This window comes from Lepisosteus oculatus, chromosome 3 (assembly GCF_040954835.1).
Source record: "Lepisosteus oculatus isolate fLepOcu1 chromosome 3, fLepOcu1.hap2, whole genome shotgun sequence".
NCBI classification, from domain to species: Eukaryota; Metazoa; Chordata; class Actinopteri; order Semionotiformes; family Lepisosteidae; genus Lepisosteus; species Lepisosteus oculatus.
Genome location: NC_090698.1, coordinates 28,579,943 through 28,601,493, shown reverse-complemented (window position 1 = coordinate 28,601,493; position 21,551 = coordinate 28,579,943). Strand labels below are relative to the sequence as shown.

The following is a 21,551-nucleotide window of genomic DNA, read 5'->3' as shown; positions in this document are numbered from 1 at the left end:
TTATGGTAAAGCACTTCCCGGACACTTTCTGTCTTTCGGTCCTAGGTGTTGGACGACGGACAATTTCAAATTTTAAAAACTGCAAGAGAGTGGTAACAAGAAAGGGATGGATAATTAATGTCCCGTTGTTATGCATTAAGACACGGAAATGTTCCCTAAGCTCTTTAACTTGCAAATATTATCCATCTGTTAAAAAAGCCCAAATTAAGACTCCAGCCATCTCAGTATATATTGGCCAATATTGTACCTAACCAGTTTGGCAAAAGCATTAGAACAAGTTGTTGTTTGGTGTTTTTGAGTATGCTATCTGCAAATCACTTACCTTGCAAATAAGCTGTCATCTCAGTTTGGGTTCAGGTCAATACATGGTACAGAAACAGATTGTTAGGGTTACTAATGATCTTCCCATGACTTCTGACTATGGTTAATTTTAATACTCCTGACCTGCAGGGCCTCAGTGGTGTCTTAGGTACTGTTAATAATAACGCATAGCTTAGAAGGTGTCCCACAGGGCATTGTTCTTGGTTCCATTTTTTTTTAGTAACTATGTTACCATTAGGTCATTTTCTTCATGGGTATGGTATCAGTTTTTATTTGTATGCTGCTGTTGATTAAATTTATGTTTGAACAAAGCTTAAGGTTAATCATGCACCATCTGCCCAGACACACTTCATAGATAATAAGAAGTGATGTTCCCAAAATTATTACAAGTACTCAGGTCAGGAATTCTGATATCATCTTTGTTCTCAACCTTGTGTTAGGAGGCTATGTTTTTAACACTACGAATGAGGCTGTTTTTTCCATCTTAACCGTTTACATCTCTCCCAATCTGATGCATCTTTTCAGAGGTTCACTGCTGGTATCTAAACATGTTCTTGTTCAACTGGTTCAGAGGCCAGCTTCGCAGATCTTAGTTTAAACTAAAATGCATGACCATAAATCACCTGTTTTAATTTCATTGCATTTGCAGTGAATTTCACAATAACATTCAAATATTGTTGAGCAACTTTAAGACTTTAAATGGTTTGCCTCATTAAATACTGTTAACTCCATATACACCTAAATCTCATTGTACTCTTTGAACTCCAGCCTTCTTTTAGTCCCCAAAACAAGGTTCTGAACATTGAGACACCTCTCTGATCTGGTGATCCAAGGCTGAAATCATCCTCATTAAACACTGATTTAGATCTTGCAAGTCAATCAACACTTTGAAATCTGTTCTTAAAGATCACTTTCATACTGAAACTTTTAATTCTGCTTAATTTACTGTATAAGTAACTGTAAACCTGTCTTGGTTTTATTAAATAATGCACCTTGAATTGATGCACCATATAAGCGGATATCTATATTTCTTAGGAACACTTCTACCTAAGATGTCGACTAAAGAAAGGGCATTTGCAAAAAGTGCTAATTACCTAATCTAAAAAGTAAAGCCTAAATACTGCACAGAACTGCATCAAACATTGCTGAGTTTAGGACTCTAAAAACGACTTCTGCTAAAATGAAAATAGGAAAAACCTTATTTAAGGTTAAAAAGATGTTCCCACTGCTCTAAAATTAGAATAATTTAATGATTGAGTCAGACTGAGAATTCTTTGCTATGTTTAGTTTGAAAAGTAAAGCCCCTGGGTTGCATTAGCCTAGATATTTTTTTTCTGAGTTTTCAATGATCAGTACTCAATTAACTTCTCTTCATTTAACACAACAATTTGCTCTGTTTAGATGATTAGCCTGCAGTATTAGCTTAGACACTCCATTCTTCAACTCAGGCAGTTGCAACATTTTTCTTCAAGATTCAGGCTTATAACTGAAAGATATCAGAGCAGAAGTGCTTAGCTAATAAAGCAAGCAAAACTGCAAAAGGAACTGAATCTGCTCATCTGTAATATGGGGAGAAACATATTTAACCTACAACTAAGCTGAATAAATCAAAACCACATTTTCTTTTTTCTGCACAACTTGTACACACATTCTAAGGCACATTTAAGCGTTCTTTCCTTACACTTGGAAATCTTTTAATCCAGTCAGCAAACACGATTTGCCTGCAATAAGAAGATTTGCCAATCTAACTGCAGCCTCTTGAAGCAGGCACGTAATGAAACACACATGCACACACTCTCACGCACACAGAGCGCAATAAAACAGCAGGTTCCAGGAACACTCCAGACACTCTGCATTTTTCTTGTTTTTTTTTTTTAAAGGCATATGATGTGGATTATGGAAAGAAATGGCTAACATATAACATCTTGACCTGTGAAGTTATTGTATGCACTGAACGTATTGCACTACAAAAAATCCTCCAGTTAAGACCTATGGTCAAGAACGCAATTTCAGTTCATGCGTGTCCCCCCTGATTTGACCAATTGTGAACTTATGAACAATGCTGCAGAACTAAACAATTAGCATTTCAAATTTGAAAACAGTGACTATAAAAGACAAGGTACAATAACACAATGAACCACAGTTCTGGATAATGCACCTAAATTACAGTATCATCAATGAAAACCTAGAAGCTGAAAGTGGTAATTAAACAGAAACAGAAAACGGGTTTTAAACAGGAGGCATTTTCTACTTCACTTCAAGTCTTGTAAAGAATGATGTTTCCAATTACTTCATAGTTTTTTACACAAATGACAGAAATGCACTTAGATCAGACTAGTTCAGTATACAATAGTGATACTACATTCAATAAGTACAAGATTAAATTAAAATTCAGAGTCAATTCGGTGGTAAAACACTGCACATGGTATTCAGGTACTTTTCCTCCTTGGTAAACTAAAGACAGCTAAATCAATTTAGAGGACAGTGCAGCATTTACCCAAAATACTTTTTTCCCCCCGGAAGACTTGACTTCTTAAGAGTTTTTGTTCGCCAAATGTTTAATTTATACATGAAACAAGACGGCCTGTTCTTCTTTTAGAACATTTTTTCATACCCTGAACCTCACAGTTTGAACAGAAGTGCTTCTGTCGATCACACCATGATTCACCCATAGTCCTTCACAGTTCTTAAAGCAGAAAAAAAAACTTAAGTAGCACTGCATGCGTTTTACAGTATTTAAACCATTAAAAAAATGTTGAAGCACACTCCCATTAGTTCAAAGATAGGTAGCAACTACGCTCTTCTAAAATCTACTAAAATAAGGTAAACTGAATGAAATGTGACGCATTTATGCCATCCAGGAGAAAAAAGTAAATGAAAATGCAAAAATTGGGATCTTTGAAATGTCTTACCACAGTAAATTTTAACAATGTTAATTAATAAATTGCTCTATCATTTAACTATTTCTGCAGTTCAAAACAGATCTCAGCATTCTTGCTGGACATTTGCTCTGGGCTCACTGTTGCTCAGGCTCCTGCGGGAGTGCTCCGTACAGGCATTTGCCTATTACAGAATCTTGCCAAAAAGTCGTGTGAGCCAACCCCCCCCCCCCCCACACACACACACACACACACAGTATTCCCACAGAGAGCAGAGCCCCCCCCCCACACACACACACACACTGCATTCCCACAGAGAGCAGAGCCCCCACACACACACACTGCATTCCCACAGAGAGCAGAGCCCCCCCCACACACACACTGCATTCCCACAGAGAGCAGAGCCCCCCACACACACACACTGCATTCCCACAGACAGCAGAGACCCCCACACACACACACTGCATTCCCACAGACAGCAGAGCCCCCCCCACACACACACTGCATTCCCACAGAGAGCAGAGCCCCCCACACACACACACTGCATTCCCACAGACAGCAGAGCCCCCCCCACACACACACTGCATTCCCACAGAGAGCAGAGCCCCCCCCACACACACACTGCATTCCCACAGAGAGCAGAGCCCCCCCCACACACACACTGCATTCCCACAGAGAGCAGAGCCCCCCCCCACACACACACACTGCATTCCCACAGAGAGCAGAGCCCTCACACACACACACTGCATTCCCACAGAGAGCAGAGCCCTCACACACACACACACTGCATTCCCACAGAGAGCAGAGCCCCCCCCACACACACACACTGCATTCCCACAGAGAGCAGAGCCCCCCCCACACACACACACACTGCATTCCCACAGAGAGCAGAGCCCTCCCCACACACACACACACTGCATTCCCACAGAGAGCAGAGCCCCCCCCACACACACACACTGCATTCCCACAGAGAGCAGAGCCCTCACACACACACACACTGCATTCCCACAGAGAGCAGAGCCCCCACACACACACACACTGCATTCCCACAGAGAGCAGAGCCCCCACACACACACACACTGCATTCCCACAGAGAGCAGAGCCCCCACACACACACACACTGCATTCCCACAGAGAGCAGAGCCCCCCCCACACACACACTGCATTCCCACAGAGAGCAGAGCCCCCCCCACACACACACTGCATTCCCACAGACAGCAGAGCCCCCCCACACACACAGACACTGCATTCCCACAGAGAGCAGAGCCCCCCCCACACACACACACACACTGCATTCCCACAGAGAGCAGAGCCCCCCCCACACACACACACTGCATTCCCACAGAGAGCAGAGCCCCCCCCACACACACACACACACTGCATTCCCACAGAGAGCAGAGCCCCCCCCACACACACACTGCATTCCCACAGAGAGCAGAGCCCCCCCCACACACACACTGCATTCCCACAGAGAGCAGAGCCCCCCACACACACACACTGCATTCCCACAGACAGCAGAGACCCCCACACACACACACTGCATTCCCACAGAGAGCAGAGCCCCCCCCACACACTGCATTCCCACAGAGAGCAGAGCCCCCCCCACACACACACACTGCATTCCCACAGAGAGCAGAGCCCCCCCTACACACACACTGCATTCCCACAGAGAGCAGAGCCCCCCCCACACACACACTGCATTCCCACAGAGAGCAGAGCTGTCCAGTATGGAACAAAGGTTCTTGCATGTAGATCACAGTAGAATAATTCTACAGTTTGCAGAATTCAAAGAAAATTCAAAGTGGTCAATTATTCATGTAGTAACTGATCCCTATTAATGATTAATAATATTTTAGAACAAAGCTTACTGGTCTCATGTTTTAATTGACAATTTAGAATTAATAGTTTGCTATGCATTTATGAACCATTATTTGCAATCCCTAAAAGCCATACAGAAGGCACTATACGGTGTCTTACAGATGTATTCCAACCCTTGACAAGTTTTCTCATTTTACTGAATTACAAATACTACATTGAAATTGCAAAAGGTGGCTCTACAAAATACTAAAATGGGGGGATTTAATACTTATGCAAATAGCATATTTGAGTTTTCTATTTTTCTTAAGAATGTTCTAACATCAAACAATGTCACATAAAAATAATTAATTTTGAGTATCAGTGCTTAGAAATAAAAGTATCGCAGAGAACTAAATTTCAATGTAAGATTTGCAGTTCAGTAAAATTTGAAAATTGGTCAAGGGTCAGAATTCTTTTGCAATGCACTGTATATATACTCACAAAGTTGATAAAGCAATCAATTGTTAATTACGCTTTTCTCTATAATACAGCAAGTCTAAGAAACAGAAAAGTAAAAAGGAACTCATCTGCCACTGAGCCAACAGTAAATGTCATTAATGCATTGACAAAAAATTAATTTGGCAAACGAACAAAGCAGGTCTGTTCACTATTCAACACACCATTTAACAGGTGGATGCTGCACATTGGTGTTTGTGGAGGGGAGTCCCCATTACCTGTAAAGCACTTCAAGTGGAATGTCCAGAAAAGCACTATATAAGTGTAAGTTATTATTATTAACTTATCACTCATGAAATCATGTCCGTAGATGAAATCAGACATTATATGAATAAACGTATAAATAACTTTTTAATGATGCTGTCCATATACTCCTAACCTACAGCTTCATGTCCACTGTAACATGTCTAAGTTTGAGAGCCACAGAGAGGACAAGTCCTAGCCATGCAGGCGACTTAGGCCGCTGAATGTCTGAATTCATTGTGAAGGAAGCTGCAGCAATTATAACACTTGTCCTGATTCATCACAATGTAAGGAATCTGAATCAATCAATCAGGCATCTGAAACTTCGTCATCAGAATTGAAAGAAACAGCCCTGCAAAATCCAGAGCTATCACAGCAGTAAGCCAAACATACCATCCGAATCAGCAGAACACCTTTCTAGACCATCCAATTTGAGACTGCTGCTCTAATCGATCTGACAGGAAAGCGAAAGCATGACCAGATTTATTTTCTAGTTTTATTTTTTTGGAGATAGCCAAAAAACACACCCTACAGCGTATCAACGATATTCTTGTGTTTTTCACTTGGAAGTCAAAGACCTCCACCAGTGGTCTACACAGCTGTCAGTACTCTGCTTCCTTCCCAGTAAGCAGAAGCCCTGCATTCTTCCTGAAGCCAAGCAACCAGAATCGCCTTAATAACACTGTACAGTCCTGCAGATGTTAGTCAGAGCACTGATGGGGCCCAAAAAAGGAGCAGGGGACATTATCTCAAACTCCAGCTATGCAACTTGTCCTGTAGCACTGCAGCAGGCAGCTTTGTCAATGTTTTCAAGTTTCAAGTAGGCCCCATGTGTAGTTCAGTTACATATTCAAAGAGCATTCTAGAACGGCTTGTACTACAGCATATTGCACAAGAGTTTAAGCATTATACGCCTGTGGACAAGCTACATACTGTACATGCTCACGTCTGTTCTGGATATGCTAGTACCAAATGCTAAAGAATATTTATCTGATGTTACAACAAGTTTTAAGCAATCTCATAATAATACAATAATTTATTAAATAAAACAATTGCATTCTACACATTACACATACATGTTAATATAAGTGCTCTATTAATGACCGATTTATATTACTGAACAAAATAAATTATCAGTATGGTTTTAAAACAGGCTATAGTACAACAGAACAAGCAGAATAACATTTGATTATACTTTGAAATACTCTCACAAGAAAAGCAGGGAGGAATGAAGAAAAATGATACTGTGAACTCCAAAGATACACTAAGGACTCTGTGAAAATAGGAATGACGTACATTAAGTTCAGTTAGGTCGAATATTTTAAAAGAAGCCATAACACTGTGAAGCTAAGGAAAAAAGCCAATGTCTCAGACAAGTAAATGCGGAACCTGAATGAAACTCTGAAACAAAACAGGAGACTGATGCAATGTCTTTTTCCACATGACTGAATGTCAAGAGAACTCCTTCAGAAAGAGGAATAGAGAATCTGAAGCACTGCATCAGTATGAAAGGACCTGTTTTCATTATGAATTGCCATTGTAACCACGCATCACAAAAAGGAATTAAAAATATGCTCAGGGATCAACACCTTAAAAATAAAAGAAAAGGGAAAAGTAGTTTTCAGACAAGCCCAAACATGTTTTTGCTATTCTGAAGACCAGCTACAGAAACATAATAGCGACATCACAGGAACGCAAATATCAAAAAGTAACAAAAATTAGGCTGCATTTTTTTAAAAAATGCTGCAGGTTATTTTTGCTATACTGTTTTTTCCATGTATCCATATTTTTGCCAAGGACAATGGACGTGTTATATCTTTTTAATGCTTCTGGTCTTGAATGTCTTCAATAAACCTTCTACATAATCGATCCTTACAAACCATTTTCAGATGGGAATTAATTAATGGGTGTTTGCATTGTGTGTAAAGCCAGCCAAGTGTGACCTGTTTTACAATTAGACTGAAGCTCAAAGTGTCCAATGCTAGCAAATACTGAAAATTTCATTTTTCAAAAACTAATGGCTGACACACCAAGTTTCCATTCAAGACTAGAACCCACTTGCACTGTCCTCAGCACAAGGCAGTACTGCTCATACTAAAGGACTAATCTCCCACAGCAATATCATACAAATATAAAGGAAACACAAGAGGTCTGGTTACTAATGGTAGGAGGCATACTGGCACAGCTGTCTCACAGCGCTTGGGTCTCTCAGCTTGAATACAGACTGAGGCACCTTTTGGTGGAGTTTGCATATTCTTTTAACGTAGACAATGATATTATAGACAGCTTTAAGTTTCTTCCCACCTTTGAAAGACTCACTAGATTTGCTGGCGTCTCTATATTTTCTGCCTGTGTGTCTGTCACGGACTAGAGTCCCATCCAGGGAGTAGTACCTCTTTATACCCCATATATCCAAGGCCGGCTCTGGGATGCTGCAGCCCTTTCCACGAAGAAGCAGTATTCTCAGAGGCAATGAATGGAATTATTAATGGCAGTTCAGGGATTAGGCAAGTTTTCCACTTGGCTGTTCTACTGTAAACAGCTTAAAAATGTTCAAACCATGTAAATGTTTTAAAATAAATGTTTACTTCTCTTAACATCTCAGTATTTTCTTAGGGATCTGTTTTTATGCTGATTGGACTTTCCATTTCACTGGTATTACATTATAATATATACTTCGATGGAGAGGGGTGTTCCATAATATTTCCTATCTTTTTAAATATTAGCCTAAAAGGACCCCAAAACTTTAAAACTGAAATTTAGGGGGGAAAAAACAAACAAAAAAGATGTAGCTATTATTATTGAATGCAGGAGTCTTGCTATTTTTTAAATTAAAAACACAAGGGATTTACAATTCACTCCTCTTATTTGGTCGGATCTCTCCAATTCACAAGCTCCATCCAGTTGTTTTCCTGGAGGAAGGCAGGGGATGAGCTTCAGCAACTGGCTGATAGTTCACTGCAGACACCAAAGCCTCTTTGTGTAACAAACTGGATCTACGTTTCACTACCAAACTAAAAGAGGACCAAAATGCTCTCTGAGCTGTTAAAAATCTTCCACCCCCTGCAAGAAGATGAAACATTACCTTAGTTTCACACTACAGGACAGTGATGCAGATTATTGTACAGATCAGAAGCCCAGCTGAAAGCAAGCTGACACAACAGTCTTGGGAAGGGCAGGTTACATTTCTTGCCAGTTTCCACCCCCCCCCCCCAACATCTGCCACTCAGATGTTAAACCCCTGTGGCTCAAAGCATGCCGTGCCCCTGCAGACTCTGAAAGCAGAGGGAACTTCAGAAACATTATCAGGACATTTTGCAAAAAAAGGACAGGAGGAAGGGGAGAGAGAGATCTGCCAGATCTTTCAGTGACCAGCAATAAATCACAAACACTCTGAGGCGCGCAGAATTCAACACCCAGCCCCCAAGTCCTGGGCCTCTCAGTGAGTGAACAGAGGCCCATTCTTTTCCTGATGCTACATTTACACTCTCTACATGCTCTCGCTCCACCACTGACCGCCGGCTAAACATTGTAAGCCTTCATCGCATTTTGCCTTCCTAATCACTAGGACAGCCATTCTACACTCCTGCTACACAGAAATCACTCTGAAGGAAATAAACAAGAGCTGTCGTCAAAAGAGTGCCAACGGGTCTTACACGAGCATCTTCCAGCCCCCCCACCTCTGCATTTCTTTCATCTCGAGTGCTTAATCTTCTGAATCTGTTAGCCTTTTCCATTTGCTGGTTCCACAGATATGCAGCTGAGCATTTCCTGTAAATGCATTCTGAATCTCATGAGAGGAAGAACACCCTTCAGTACTGCTTTTGTTTTATTACTCCTGTCACTTCGCAATATGCAATAACCCGATAAGACTTTTCCAATAAAATAAATCAGGCCCCATAGACGCTGAATGACACTATATTTTGACTTTTAAATACAGTGAAGCGCATCGCCAGACTCAAGGGTGATCACTACCAAACTGAGACAAATTGTTCTTGCAGACAGTATTTTTTAATTCCATTATATAGATTTATTTGTATTCCACAGTTCGTTTTAATTTCGATACAACTTGTCATTTTGAAGTCATTGTTTGCCATTTACCAGAATACCAGAACATTTACACCAGCCTAGCATTCGTTTGTTTGCCATGTTGGTGTTAACCTTTTCACATGGTGACTGATGGCACTGGAAGAAAAGGCATTAACTGCAGCGATAGTCCATACCTGCTACTGATTTTCAAGCGTTAACTTCAGTCATGAGGGTTTCATTAAAGGTATACAGTAATTAATCCCTTTATCCTTTTATGATATTGATACAGTAAGCAGTGGCAAGGAAAACAAATCAGTTGATACCATCTAAAACAGATAGTTATTTTTTGCACATTGCTCTTGAATGTCAGTTCTGTAGAAGTTAATAACTAGTAATTCTAATGTACATGCCTTCTAGGGACCAAATTCCTATCTCTTCAAGCAGTTCAAAAAACAGGTAAAGCTTTAAGAATGCGTGTTCCTATTTATATTATATAGTACAGAGAAAGTGCCTGTTGTCAAAAAAAAGAAAAGAAGAAATGAAAAGGTTGGGGGAAGTTTTTTTTGTAGAACTGATATATGAAGGGACTGCGACTCTGGACCAAGTGTAGTAATGAACTGGACATGAACCAATACAAAAAAAAACACTTTAAAAGTCACTAAACTCAAAGAAATACCTCAAAGCATCTCAAGTTCATTAGCAAAGAAGAAAGCATTGACCCCTTCAACTTGGCATTTGAGACGTTCTAACCGGATTGAGGATTCCGACGATACAAAATTCAGCGAGAAGGAACTTGTGAGATAATTCATTTTGTCACGATTTTCAAAAAACACTAAAAATTAACTTGTTTGGATCACAAGTTTTCTACTGTTTCTAAACTGTTTCTAAATGTTTAACAACATCCCAAATACGGCCTCGCAAACATGATCTCAGATTTTCTTTTAAAAAAAGACCAGCAATAAAGCCCGTGATCCCATGATGGGGACACTGATCCTACGACCTTCAAATTAATTAATCAAATAATTTGCTGGTTTTCCTAAAATTCAAACTCGATTGCTTCAACAACTGAGGTGTAACCCTAAGACTGGTTGAGTTTGATCTGATTTGCTTGGAAATGTGTTAAAGGAATTATGGTCAAGGTTCACACTGCCTAGCTGAGAGCCATAATGGGACTTCCAGAATGCTACTATAAATGCAGACCACAGCAGAACAACAGGCATTTTCTGACACCACTCAGAAGTCACGCTAATAGTGGTAATTCTCAAGACCGATGTCATTTTATTTTTATAAATCATTTAGAACTGCACCTAAAAAAACAGTATTTTGACAAAGCAAAATAAGATATAAAAACACATTTGTAGGCTGAGGCATAGTATATTTTCCCTATAGAACAGGGATAAATCCTTCAACTATACTGCCCGAAATAATCAACAGAATACACAGAAGGAGTAGTTATTATATTGCAGAAAACACAACCAGTATAAATTTACATGCAGATCAGTAAGCAGAAAAACGCATCAATGAGATACTGATAAAGCAGGATAAGTACCATGCTTAAAAATAAAATAGTATGAATTGTAAAAAAAAACATCTGAAACATGACATCTCTGAAATGCACAAAGTCACAGAATTATATATTTTAAAGGCACTTTTGGAGAAACTTCACGAAGTCTACATAAATCACCACTTGTACAGAAAATAACATTTTTGCAATTCTCTAGCAACAGCCACATCAAACATGTCAGTACTGAAGAAATATATTTGCGTATGTTTCTATTTTCACAAACCATTTACCATAAATAAAACCATACTTTGCTTCTTGGAATCTGAACAAAAAGGGCAGCATTTAATTTAACCAGAGAAGGATTTACAACAGTTTCTCTTCCATTTATAAAACAATATGTCCTCTTACCCAAGACAAATATACAGTGTGATATATTAGGGAGAAACTAGGCAATGTATTGTAGTTGCTCCTAGGAATCTGTCTGTTCCGTTAACATAAGTCCCCAGTAAGCTGGTCATCTACATCACATGGAGATTAGTCGGCAGAAAATTTCACGAGATGTGCAAAATCCTTTGTGCTAAAAGAAATGCAATTTTATCTCCTTTTTATGCAGTTGTAACAAAGAGGAACTGTACACCACATGCACTTTCAGCCAGCCAGGGCTGGAGCTGGGGGTACAATGCACCATGATCTGGAGCAGTGCCAGCTGTATTGTCTTGTGTGACCAGTTAGCATTCAGCTGAGCTGGACTGGAGTTACAGAGAATGAAGGTTAAAGCCAAGATGAAGCTGGGAAAAACTGATGAACATAGAGGAGATCAGCCTGGACTTATGTTTTATTCTAATATACATTCCATCATTCTAGACAGTTTAGAAAAAGAAAATCACAACATCCTTCCACAGAGTGAAACCATTCTTATCAATATAGCTAGGCGTTTAATTTAATAACACATTCTTGCAAATAACACATTGAAACAAACATTTAGCACACCTTCAGATTTCTTTCTTTTTCTGAAACTATTTTAGCCAAAATGCACATTTATGAAAATGCACACCTTTTAAGTCAACTGTAAAGTGTCAAATTCTTCTGAGCCAGAAAAAACAAGACATCCTGTTTTTTCGTTTGATAAGTCATCCATTGAAACAGGCTTTCACAAATCTTAAACATTTTATTAAGAGAGTACAAGTTTAAGGCAGTTTATTCCTCCTTTATATTTTTTTCTCAGTCACAAAAAAAGTCCTGTATGTAACTAGAAGCAGGAGCAATAAGGAAATTCAAGCTGAAAGATCTTCCCCTTACCAGTAGTAAATAGGGATAAATTAAACTTCCTCGCTGACTTTCATTACCGACCAAAAAAGAGAACAGTACACGTGTGTTATTCAAATTGAATGACAGAGATTCTGCACTATTTTTTAATGCATAATCACTACTCACCCTTCTCGTACTCAGCTATTCAACTATCATATACTGTATAGCACAAGCCTGCAGGGCAACTTCATGGTTCTTATTTGAACTCTTGCTGAAGAGTAATACTTACACAAATGTGAAAGATTCATTGACCAGTTGTACAGCCAACAACTGCATCCTTTCAAAATGCCAGTGAAAAGGAGACATGAATGGAACTACAGAGAGTACCAACGTGGTAGGATCATTTGGTCGTGTCAGAGGAATAATCACTCAACATAACTGCCATTTTGCAGCTGTTAAATAGTGAAGCTTCTAACCAGAACTTCATTTTGCCCACTTCCTAACCACAAAAGAAAAATGTTTCATGTATTTTTGCCTCCTTACATATTAAATATCAGGTGCCAAATTAGTCTCTACCATTTTTCAATAAAATACAGCTCCTCTAAGCTGCACTAACAAGCCTAATACTACATCAAATAACTAAGCAAAACAAAACAGCAAATTTTCCCCAAACATCAGAATCGCTCTTGCCAAGAGATGCACTTGTTATACTGTCTGGCTCTTTGCACAATGTCAGTACCAAAATATGAACGGGACTGTCCAGGCTACATCCTACCAGCAAAAGCCAAGCAATAAAAGGCTCAGGCCTAATAAACTTCATTGGCATTTACTTTGATACACGACTGTATTTATGGCTAGCCACAGTGTATGGTATCGTTTAGACACCTTAAGACATACTAATCATAGACTGGCCTCGTACGATATCAATTTACAGTGCATTTTTCATTAAAAGATGCCTTCTGTAGGCGGATGATTAGTCACACAAATAATTTCATAAAAATAGTAACGTATGGGGACTCTTAACTGGCAGGAAAGGTGCTTCTAAGAAGCAGTTTAAACCAGTAAGTCTAGACATTTCTGGTTTGAGTCTGTGCTTTGCCTTTAGCCAACTGGGTCTTGGACTCCCCAAGCAGTAGTGCAAAGCTGAGGAGGACAAACTCAATGTTTGTAGCTAGTGCGAGCACTCCTGGAGCCTTAACATGAAAATGGAGAAGTGATATGACACTGACCTGTCAGCAGTCGATTGTGTAAGATATCAATCTCTTAAATCAACATATTTAAAAAACATCAAGATGGCAATAAGTTATCTTATTGAAAATAAAAGGAAGGCAACAAAAAAACTTGACAGTTTTGCTCACAGTTTCCTTCAGCTTCCACAGAAGTGCAATGTGGTCACACAAATAAACGACACCCAACGCCCATCACTGATCGTGAAATTCATAAATTTAAAATCCAATTTTTGCTTTTCCTCTAGAGCAGCCATTCTTAAACATGCTTAAAAATGTTTATTCATTTTTAATTGTGTCCTCTTTTTCTTAAAAGTATTCAGAATAAACCATAATATTAGCACTTCCCAGCCCACGTTTAATACTTTTCATCATAAAGGTAATTAAAGAAATACAAATATGTAACTAGACAAAATGTGTAAGGCCTAATTAAGGTGGCTGGTTCTGAGGTTCTGACAAATGCTGACTTATTTTACACTATAAAAAAAGAGTTCCCCTGCACATTAATGAAACGGAGGGACATCCACCATTTTCTTAAGTTCTGATTAAAAGTATAAGGGTATACAAACAGGTTTACAGTGCCCATTCTGTGGTACCAAAGGAAAAATGTTCAGACAGGCAGTTTATTAAAATCTTTCAATTACATCAAAGGTACATATCAGGGGATCACATGCAGCTCACAGGGAAGTAACTCTGGTCCCTGATGGAATTTTACAGGCCTGAGACATGATCTAATGAGACTCCCTGCTACGCCTCTCTGAGAGAAATGATCTATCCTGTTGCATTACAGGCTGGACAGGTGCCTTGTACATGCTTTCCTACATTCTTCACATACGGTGACCACACTGAATCTTAATTGAATTGTCCTCAATATATACACAGCATGGCGCCCAGTCCAGGGTGTACCCTGCCTTGCGCTCGTTGCTTTCCAGGTAGGCTCCGGCTTCCCACGACACCGTATGGTATAAAGTGGTTTGGCAAATGATGTGAGGTGACATTCACAGCACGGCACAAACCGTGTGTTTCCGAGGCCCAAAATAGATTTTACTTTCTAAAACAATTCGAAACACGCTGACCTATTACAGAAAACTTAAATCACCAGAAATAAACGTATCACAGTGCTCCGTGTTCACTGTAAGTCATGGCTAAAAACAATATGGGCAGTAAAGGAGCAATGGGAAAGCAAGGAATCACTGCCAGCTGAATCAACTGGTTTCATTCACAGCATCATGAAACCAACAGGAAGAGGAAAGATGGAAAAACTAGGACAGATTCTCATAGCTATTAATTTAGCAGTGGGGAGCCAAAGAATGTTGCTGCTGCACAGCCTCTTTCTCACATCTGTTGCTTTGCATTACCATAAGCCGAACATTCGGTGCTTGCCACAGTCAAACAATTAAAGACACAAGTTGTTTTTGCAGGCTTAAAGGGTGGCATTTTGTTCACATCACAGTTTTGTCAAACAATCATAGCATTTTATTCAACTGTGACAAAGACTACACAGATTTCAGCTGAGCTGAAAATCTTATTAAATATCTGCTTGAGAAGATATAGATCTTGGGCATCAACACCTGGTCACTGGCATGGACTATTTGCTGAAAACACAGCGGTATACTTCTTCATGATCTAATCTCTGATAAATTCAGTATCATGCTGTTAAAGAGATTTTAAATACTCAAGCAAATCAGAACATGTTACAGGCTCTAGATCTACCTCACTTTCAGCTCCTGTTAAATTAAACTGAACTAAAACAAATTTGTGTAATACAGCAATCAATTAACAATAAGCAGTGCAACAACACATCATGGTGACAAATATTTGTTGACACCATAAACAAGTACACTTAAACTACGCTTCTATAAAGTAACTGGTACCACATCACACAAGGTGAACAATCTAATGTTACATGAGCAAAGACTCAGGCATTTGACTAAGCCATGTGCAATATGAAGTCTACCTTTCTGTCAAAATAGACCTTACATTTCTAACAAATAAAAATTGAAAAGTTTGGTTTGTAAATCAATAAAAGGAAACTAGAAATGAAAAATGGGCTAACCACACTCTGTATGCATAAACCTGGATGGGTGATGGTATCTCAGTTTCAGCCTTCCTAACAGGGAATATTTGTACAGGATGACAAACATCAGGTTCCCTTCATAGAACTAAACAGAATCCAATGACATTTGGGAAGTCTACAAAAAACAAAGCTCAGTGTTTTAATTTATTTTACATATACAACAGTCCAATTAAAACATGAACATGAACGTGAACATAGCAGACAATCTGAATTACTGCATGTTTCTGCAAATTACATCTCCACACAGAAAGGGAATGGAATTCATTGACTGAAGTATTTGAAGGCAGATCAATAGTTCAATTCAAGAGATTCTGTAAACTGTAAAAATCAAACAACACTCAAAAACCTCACTGATTTTTAAAGAAAAATTACATTGAACGTAATACTACCTATTTTGAAATGAAACTGCTTCAACACAGAATATTCCTCAATCGAAGACTGGAACCTTTTTACTATTGTGGTGACAAGTTACCTATCTCTACCAGGAAAAGACCATAGGAAAAGTTATGGCAAATAAGTAAGGTAAGTCTTGATACATTTCAAGATACCGGATGTTTTCTTAAAAACAATATCAAAGACACTCTTAGTAGAATACAAGCTTCATGCAAACTCACCTTGTTCCGAGTCCGAATCTGCTTTCGTTGGCCCCGGTGCAACAGGCAGAGGTCTTTGGGGCCTAGGTTTTGGTGTTGGGGGTGAAATTCTCTTCTTCCCTATGAACTCAACGTAGGTTCCAGGAAAGTCACCCTTTTCCTGCGTTGTTTCATTGAAGCCATGCAGCCAGCCTATTTCATCAGGCTTCTCTTCAAAACCGTCACCATACCCAAGAGCCAGTAACGCACCCTTACTCACAATCAATATGTCTCCCAGATGCAAATCAATATCTTCCTCCCTTTCCTTCTTGTAGTCATAAAGTGCTCTGTACTGGTATCCTTCTGCACTCATGTTGATGACTTAAATTATTAATCCAAATGTACCAAAATTAACAAACCTCTGTCAAACCTGTCAGCTTTACAAAGCAAGGCTGTTTTGTTTTCTTATACTCCCTGAAGTAAGATGTATAGGGAACTTTAAGGATTCGCTAAAAGCAAGAAATCCAACAAGCACAAAAACAGTGTCAATCTTCTTCTAAAGCATGAAAGTCCGTTGTTTTGCGAGATTCTTCACAAATGTCCTCTCTTGATTCTTGGTTAAGATAGCTGTTCCTTTCTTTTTCTCACCTCTGTATCCTCCGTCTTTTTCTTCAATGCTTCAAAATGTCACTTCGTTTTAAAGTCCTGCAATCTGCTGCACCTTCATGGTGCTTCAGACTCAGTATGCCCATCTGTCTAATGACTTCGGCTGAAGCGCTCCAAATGCATCCCTGACCTAGAAAACAGACCAGAAGACCTTTAGTACATGCTTCAAGAACAAAACATCGGGGTGAGACAGATTTATACAATCTATGTGCATTCCTAGGGATATACATGACCTAAACACACATGCTTAATTTTTCATTGTCAAGCATTTTCATTAAATTATGCTAAAGAGTCAATATTTTTTATATTAATCTGTTTGCAATTTTGGGGTTATCGAACATGCGATCCACTCATTAGACTAATAAAAAATTAAAACTAAAAGCTCTTTTGGCATAAAATGCATTTAGAGATCAAATGCAACTGCAGAATCAACGCCTGATCGACACACAGCACACCCATGCAAAGACGTGCCTGTGTATCACTTTAATCCCACCAGGAATTCTAATCTACCAGGGTGCTACCACAAAGTGACCAATGTGATTTGAAACCATAATCTCACCCTTGACCTAAAAACATGGAAAAGAAAATGCAGTCATTGGGGATTACTTATTTTATGATTTCCAATACAAATCTTCACATTTCCTACATTTAAGATGTAATTTCTAACAATTATCAACCTCTAACCTCACGTGCTTAAAACTTTAACCTTTTTTTTTTCCCCAGAAAAAGCAATCTACTCCTGAGAAGATTTTAGCTCTCCTGTCTGCTGGCACAAAATAGAATCCATTTAAGATAACACATTTTTGAAAAGATGAGTAAAATGGATGTTACAAAACAAAATCAAGAGTAATGCAAAATTAACAGCATGTACAACAGACACTAAAAGAATAATTATAATTCAATACACTATAAAATTAAAAAAGGCCTAGAAAATTTAAATTGAGTGTTAAGAGTTTACTTTGCTTTTTTCCCAGAGCTACTTAAGTTATAAGCCAGATACAGCGTTTTAAACACGCTTCTGAGAGGTAACTGATATTGTTATAAAGCTCGGTTCAGTATTTATATATAAGGCCATAAATATGTATGTGTTTTATGTTAACATTATCCAGGCTTCCTTTTATCCGTCTATGTGTTATGGTTAAACAAGTTTAATAATACAGTGTGGATAATGTTTGAACTTGTTGATTTTATTACCAGGGTCTTTTTTTAAAACGAGAAAACCTGTCTCATCTTTTATGTTTCATTCCGTACATATCCTTAACAAAAGCAAAAACGGGTAATTAAAGTGGTTCACAAGGGTCCATATTTTTCTATTGGAAAATATAACACTAACGCCCTCAAAAGCACGCTGTAACAATTGATAAATTGTCACTCCATCTAACGAACTATGTAAACATCTATACATTTGGATACCCTTACTTCAAATAGTACAATTTGAAGTAAGCTTTTGAACAGCGGCGTCCATTATATTTTCGTCCATTTTCCCATTACTGACGGAGATTTCAACGTTTATATAGTATCAGAAATTTGGAGAATGTCCTATGCAAAATGTAATACCCTCGACAGACAAGAGGTAATTCCAACTCGCCTTGCGGGCCCCAGCACAAAGCCTACAGAGACGTTAGCAGCACAGGCCACGTCGAGTAGTGCTGTTCCCCCGCTGTTAGCGAATAAAGTCCATTCATTTGAGAATCGGAAAGTCAGAATCCAATACCGAGCAAAGAAAATGCCACTGAAACGACTGTAACGTACGACGTTTCACTATTAACGGAAGTTTAACTAATGCATGTACTGTATGATCATCATAATCATCACCACCACAAATCGTCCCCAACAGGGTAGTATACAAATCCCAAAAGTAAAAAGGAAACATTATCATCAGTCGAGCTTACACTTAAGTTGAAGTACACTGCACATCCAGCAGCTGAGACACATATATAGTATCATACAGTTCCTACATTATGTAGAACATAGTAATTAGGTTTTGGTATGAAAGTAGAGTTCCTCAAAGGAACTAAGTAATTCACAAATAACAGAGGGCTTTTTTTTCTTTGTAGCATTGTTTAAAATGCAACATCGATAAAACATGGCACTGCATCGCACCCGCCTTTGAATTACAACAATAACTGGAAGAAATTTGCACAATAAAACAAAATAAATGACATTATTATAAAACTTGTATCTACTTAACGTCATATAAACAGACTAATTCCGCAATTCAGAGACGGATTTGAAAATTAAGCAGATTACCTCCCAGTGCGTCATTTTAGCACAATAATGTAGTTTATTTGATGCAGACCAGCCCAAAGAACCTGCCTGCTCTAAAACAACCGGCTTTATTCTTCAGGTCACGTTAAAAATAGACCAATACAAATCTTACAAAATACATATATTAAAACAATTCGAAACCTTCGAGCAGAGCACGGTTGGTTCACAAAATACTGTAACAATGAATGGCCACCGACAATCCTTCTCCACACATCGGCTAAGTGAGCTGTACTCCATGTGCAGCATTCCATTAAAACACAGTCTTAACCAACAGCTTCACAAAAATAACATTCATGAGCTGCCATCGGCCACTACAGGTGAGAGAATTACATACATTTAAGAGATGAATAGGGGGAAATTATATCGACTCGACTCATTATGGTTTTAAACCGGTCTTTCGGTTGGCAACAGTCGGAAAGACAGGGACACCACACTGAAACTCACTCGCACGCAGCAGCCCCGGGACCAGCGGAATGTTCCTTCCTTCCCGTAAAGCGATACAGTGCCACGATTTCAACTTGCAGCTTCACGTAAAAATAAGATCGCCACGGGGTAAAACCTGAAGACTCCACCGAAAAACTAAAAGCAACTAACCGGTCGCAGTTCCCCTTGTAGTTCCCAACAACGTGAGTTGAAGGTGTCTGTTATTTTAAAGAAAAGATAAACGACCAAAAAGTCGCCGTCGCTTGGTAAACCCTTCGGCAAAAACACGGCCAGTACCAGAATTATCCGCCCAGAGCCCAACTTCCTCAACCTAGAGGCGAGCACAATGAGACACGTCCATCAAACACCGTCAGCATCAGCCCGCTTGAGGCCGCGCCTACATGGCAGCCTGAGCTCCGCCTTTCTTTAGCAGAGATGTCGCACGCCAGCACGAATCCAGCCAGCTTCTCATGTGGGAGCAGCGGTGGCGCATCCGTGCCAAACAGACCCAGCCCCCGTTGCACAGCTCTTGAAAATAACACTATTCTGGACTCCTTTATAGCTGAACTGCAGCAAACACCCGTATTTAACCCATTCTTTGGGCAACACTAAAATAACCTTCTTATATCCCTCCTATGAAATATCCTTCCTTGCTGACTACAAGGATTGCATAGAAGATAAGAAGCTCTTCTCATGCAAAGGTCTTAGACCTGGAAGACGACTAGTAGTTATAATGTATGTATTTTGATGTTAACTGTGAAATTAGTTTTTAAAAACAAAGTTAACATTTCTTTCAGAATGTCTTGGAGTTAGGGTTCATAATTATAAATGTTTTATAGAATAGCAAGCGGTAAGGACTATGATTTATATTTTAATTCCCTTTCAGTCATGGATTAATAACTATAATTCAATTCCGGCAAGCAATGGGCAGGATACACCCTAGATGGGACACCAGTCTATCGCAGGGCAGGCACAGAGACACAAACATGCACAGGCTCACACTTAGACTTGCATGTTTTTTTTTTCCCAGAAGCCAATTAACCTACCTGTATGTCTTTGGACTATTGGAGGAAACCCACACAAACATGGAATTGAACCCAGGGCTGCAGAGCTGTAAGGCAGCAATGATAACCACTAATAAATAATTATTTGCATTTCAATAGCACTTTTTAAAACATTACATAGCATTTTCCACATTAGCCAACGAAGTGTAGCGACCACCTGGGTGATACACAGCCACAAAACACCACAAGTCAGGCTGAGAAGTAGGAAATCACTTCACTAATTGAATTAAATGAGAAATTGAGGTTGACCAGATTGTGCATGCACAAAGTGGAAATCAGCCTAAATGCCAGGTAACAGCCCAATTCAGGGGACTTTGTTAATGACCAAGTAGTCAGGACCACAGTTTAACATCTCACCTAAAGCATCCCAAGTTACAGTACTCAGGTATTGAGCTGGATATTCAGGTCCTTAGAAAAGAATGCCCACATCACACACAGCAGAAACCTGATTTCCTATCACAGTTCAAATCATGCCCAACTTTTTTAAGCTTTTGAAGAAAGATCGGGCTTTAAGATAGTACTGCTGCTATCACATTAAGAATATTTTTGTATTCCTGAAGGAGACTTCCATATTTAACTTCTGGCATTTCCAAAGCACTGCACTGGGAAATTTTGTAACAATCAGTTCCTTAAGTATTTAAGAGATAATGAGCAAAACAAACATCCAAATCACAGTGAAGGCAATAACAAAGTTAGGTAGGGGAATAAATTAAGAGGG

At 39.2% G+C, this 21,551-nt stretch overlaps 1 protein-coding gene across 3 annotated transcripts in view; it reads right to left on the bottom strand.

Moving 5' to 3' along the window:
- The window catches only part of pik3r1 (phosphoinositide-3-kinase, regulatory subunit 1 (alpha)), a 46,259-nt gene extending 26,141 nt beyond the window's left edge, over positions 1-20,118 (bottom strand). For 2 of the 3 annotated variants that reach the window (XM_015337669.2, XM_015337687.2), the window contains exons 1-2: positions 19,791-20,118; positions 16,455-17,208 (exon numbers count right to left, since the gene is read on the bottom strand). In XM_015337669.2, the coding sequence (XP_015193155.1) occupies positions 16,455-16,785 (331 nt within the window). In that variant the 5' untranslated portion in view covers positions 16,786-17,208; positions 19,791-20,118. The remainder of the gene's footprint in view (positions 1-16,454; positions 17,209-19,790) is intronic. The other variant, XM_015337679.2, reaches the window with a different exon arrangement.
- Between the last annotated feature and the right edge of the window lie 1,433 nt (positions 20,119-21,551).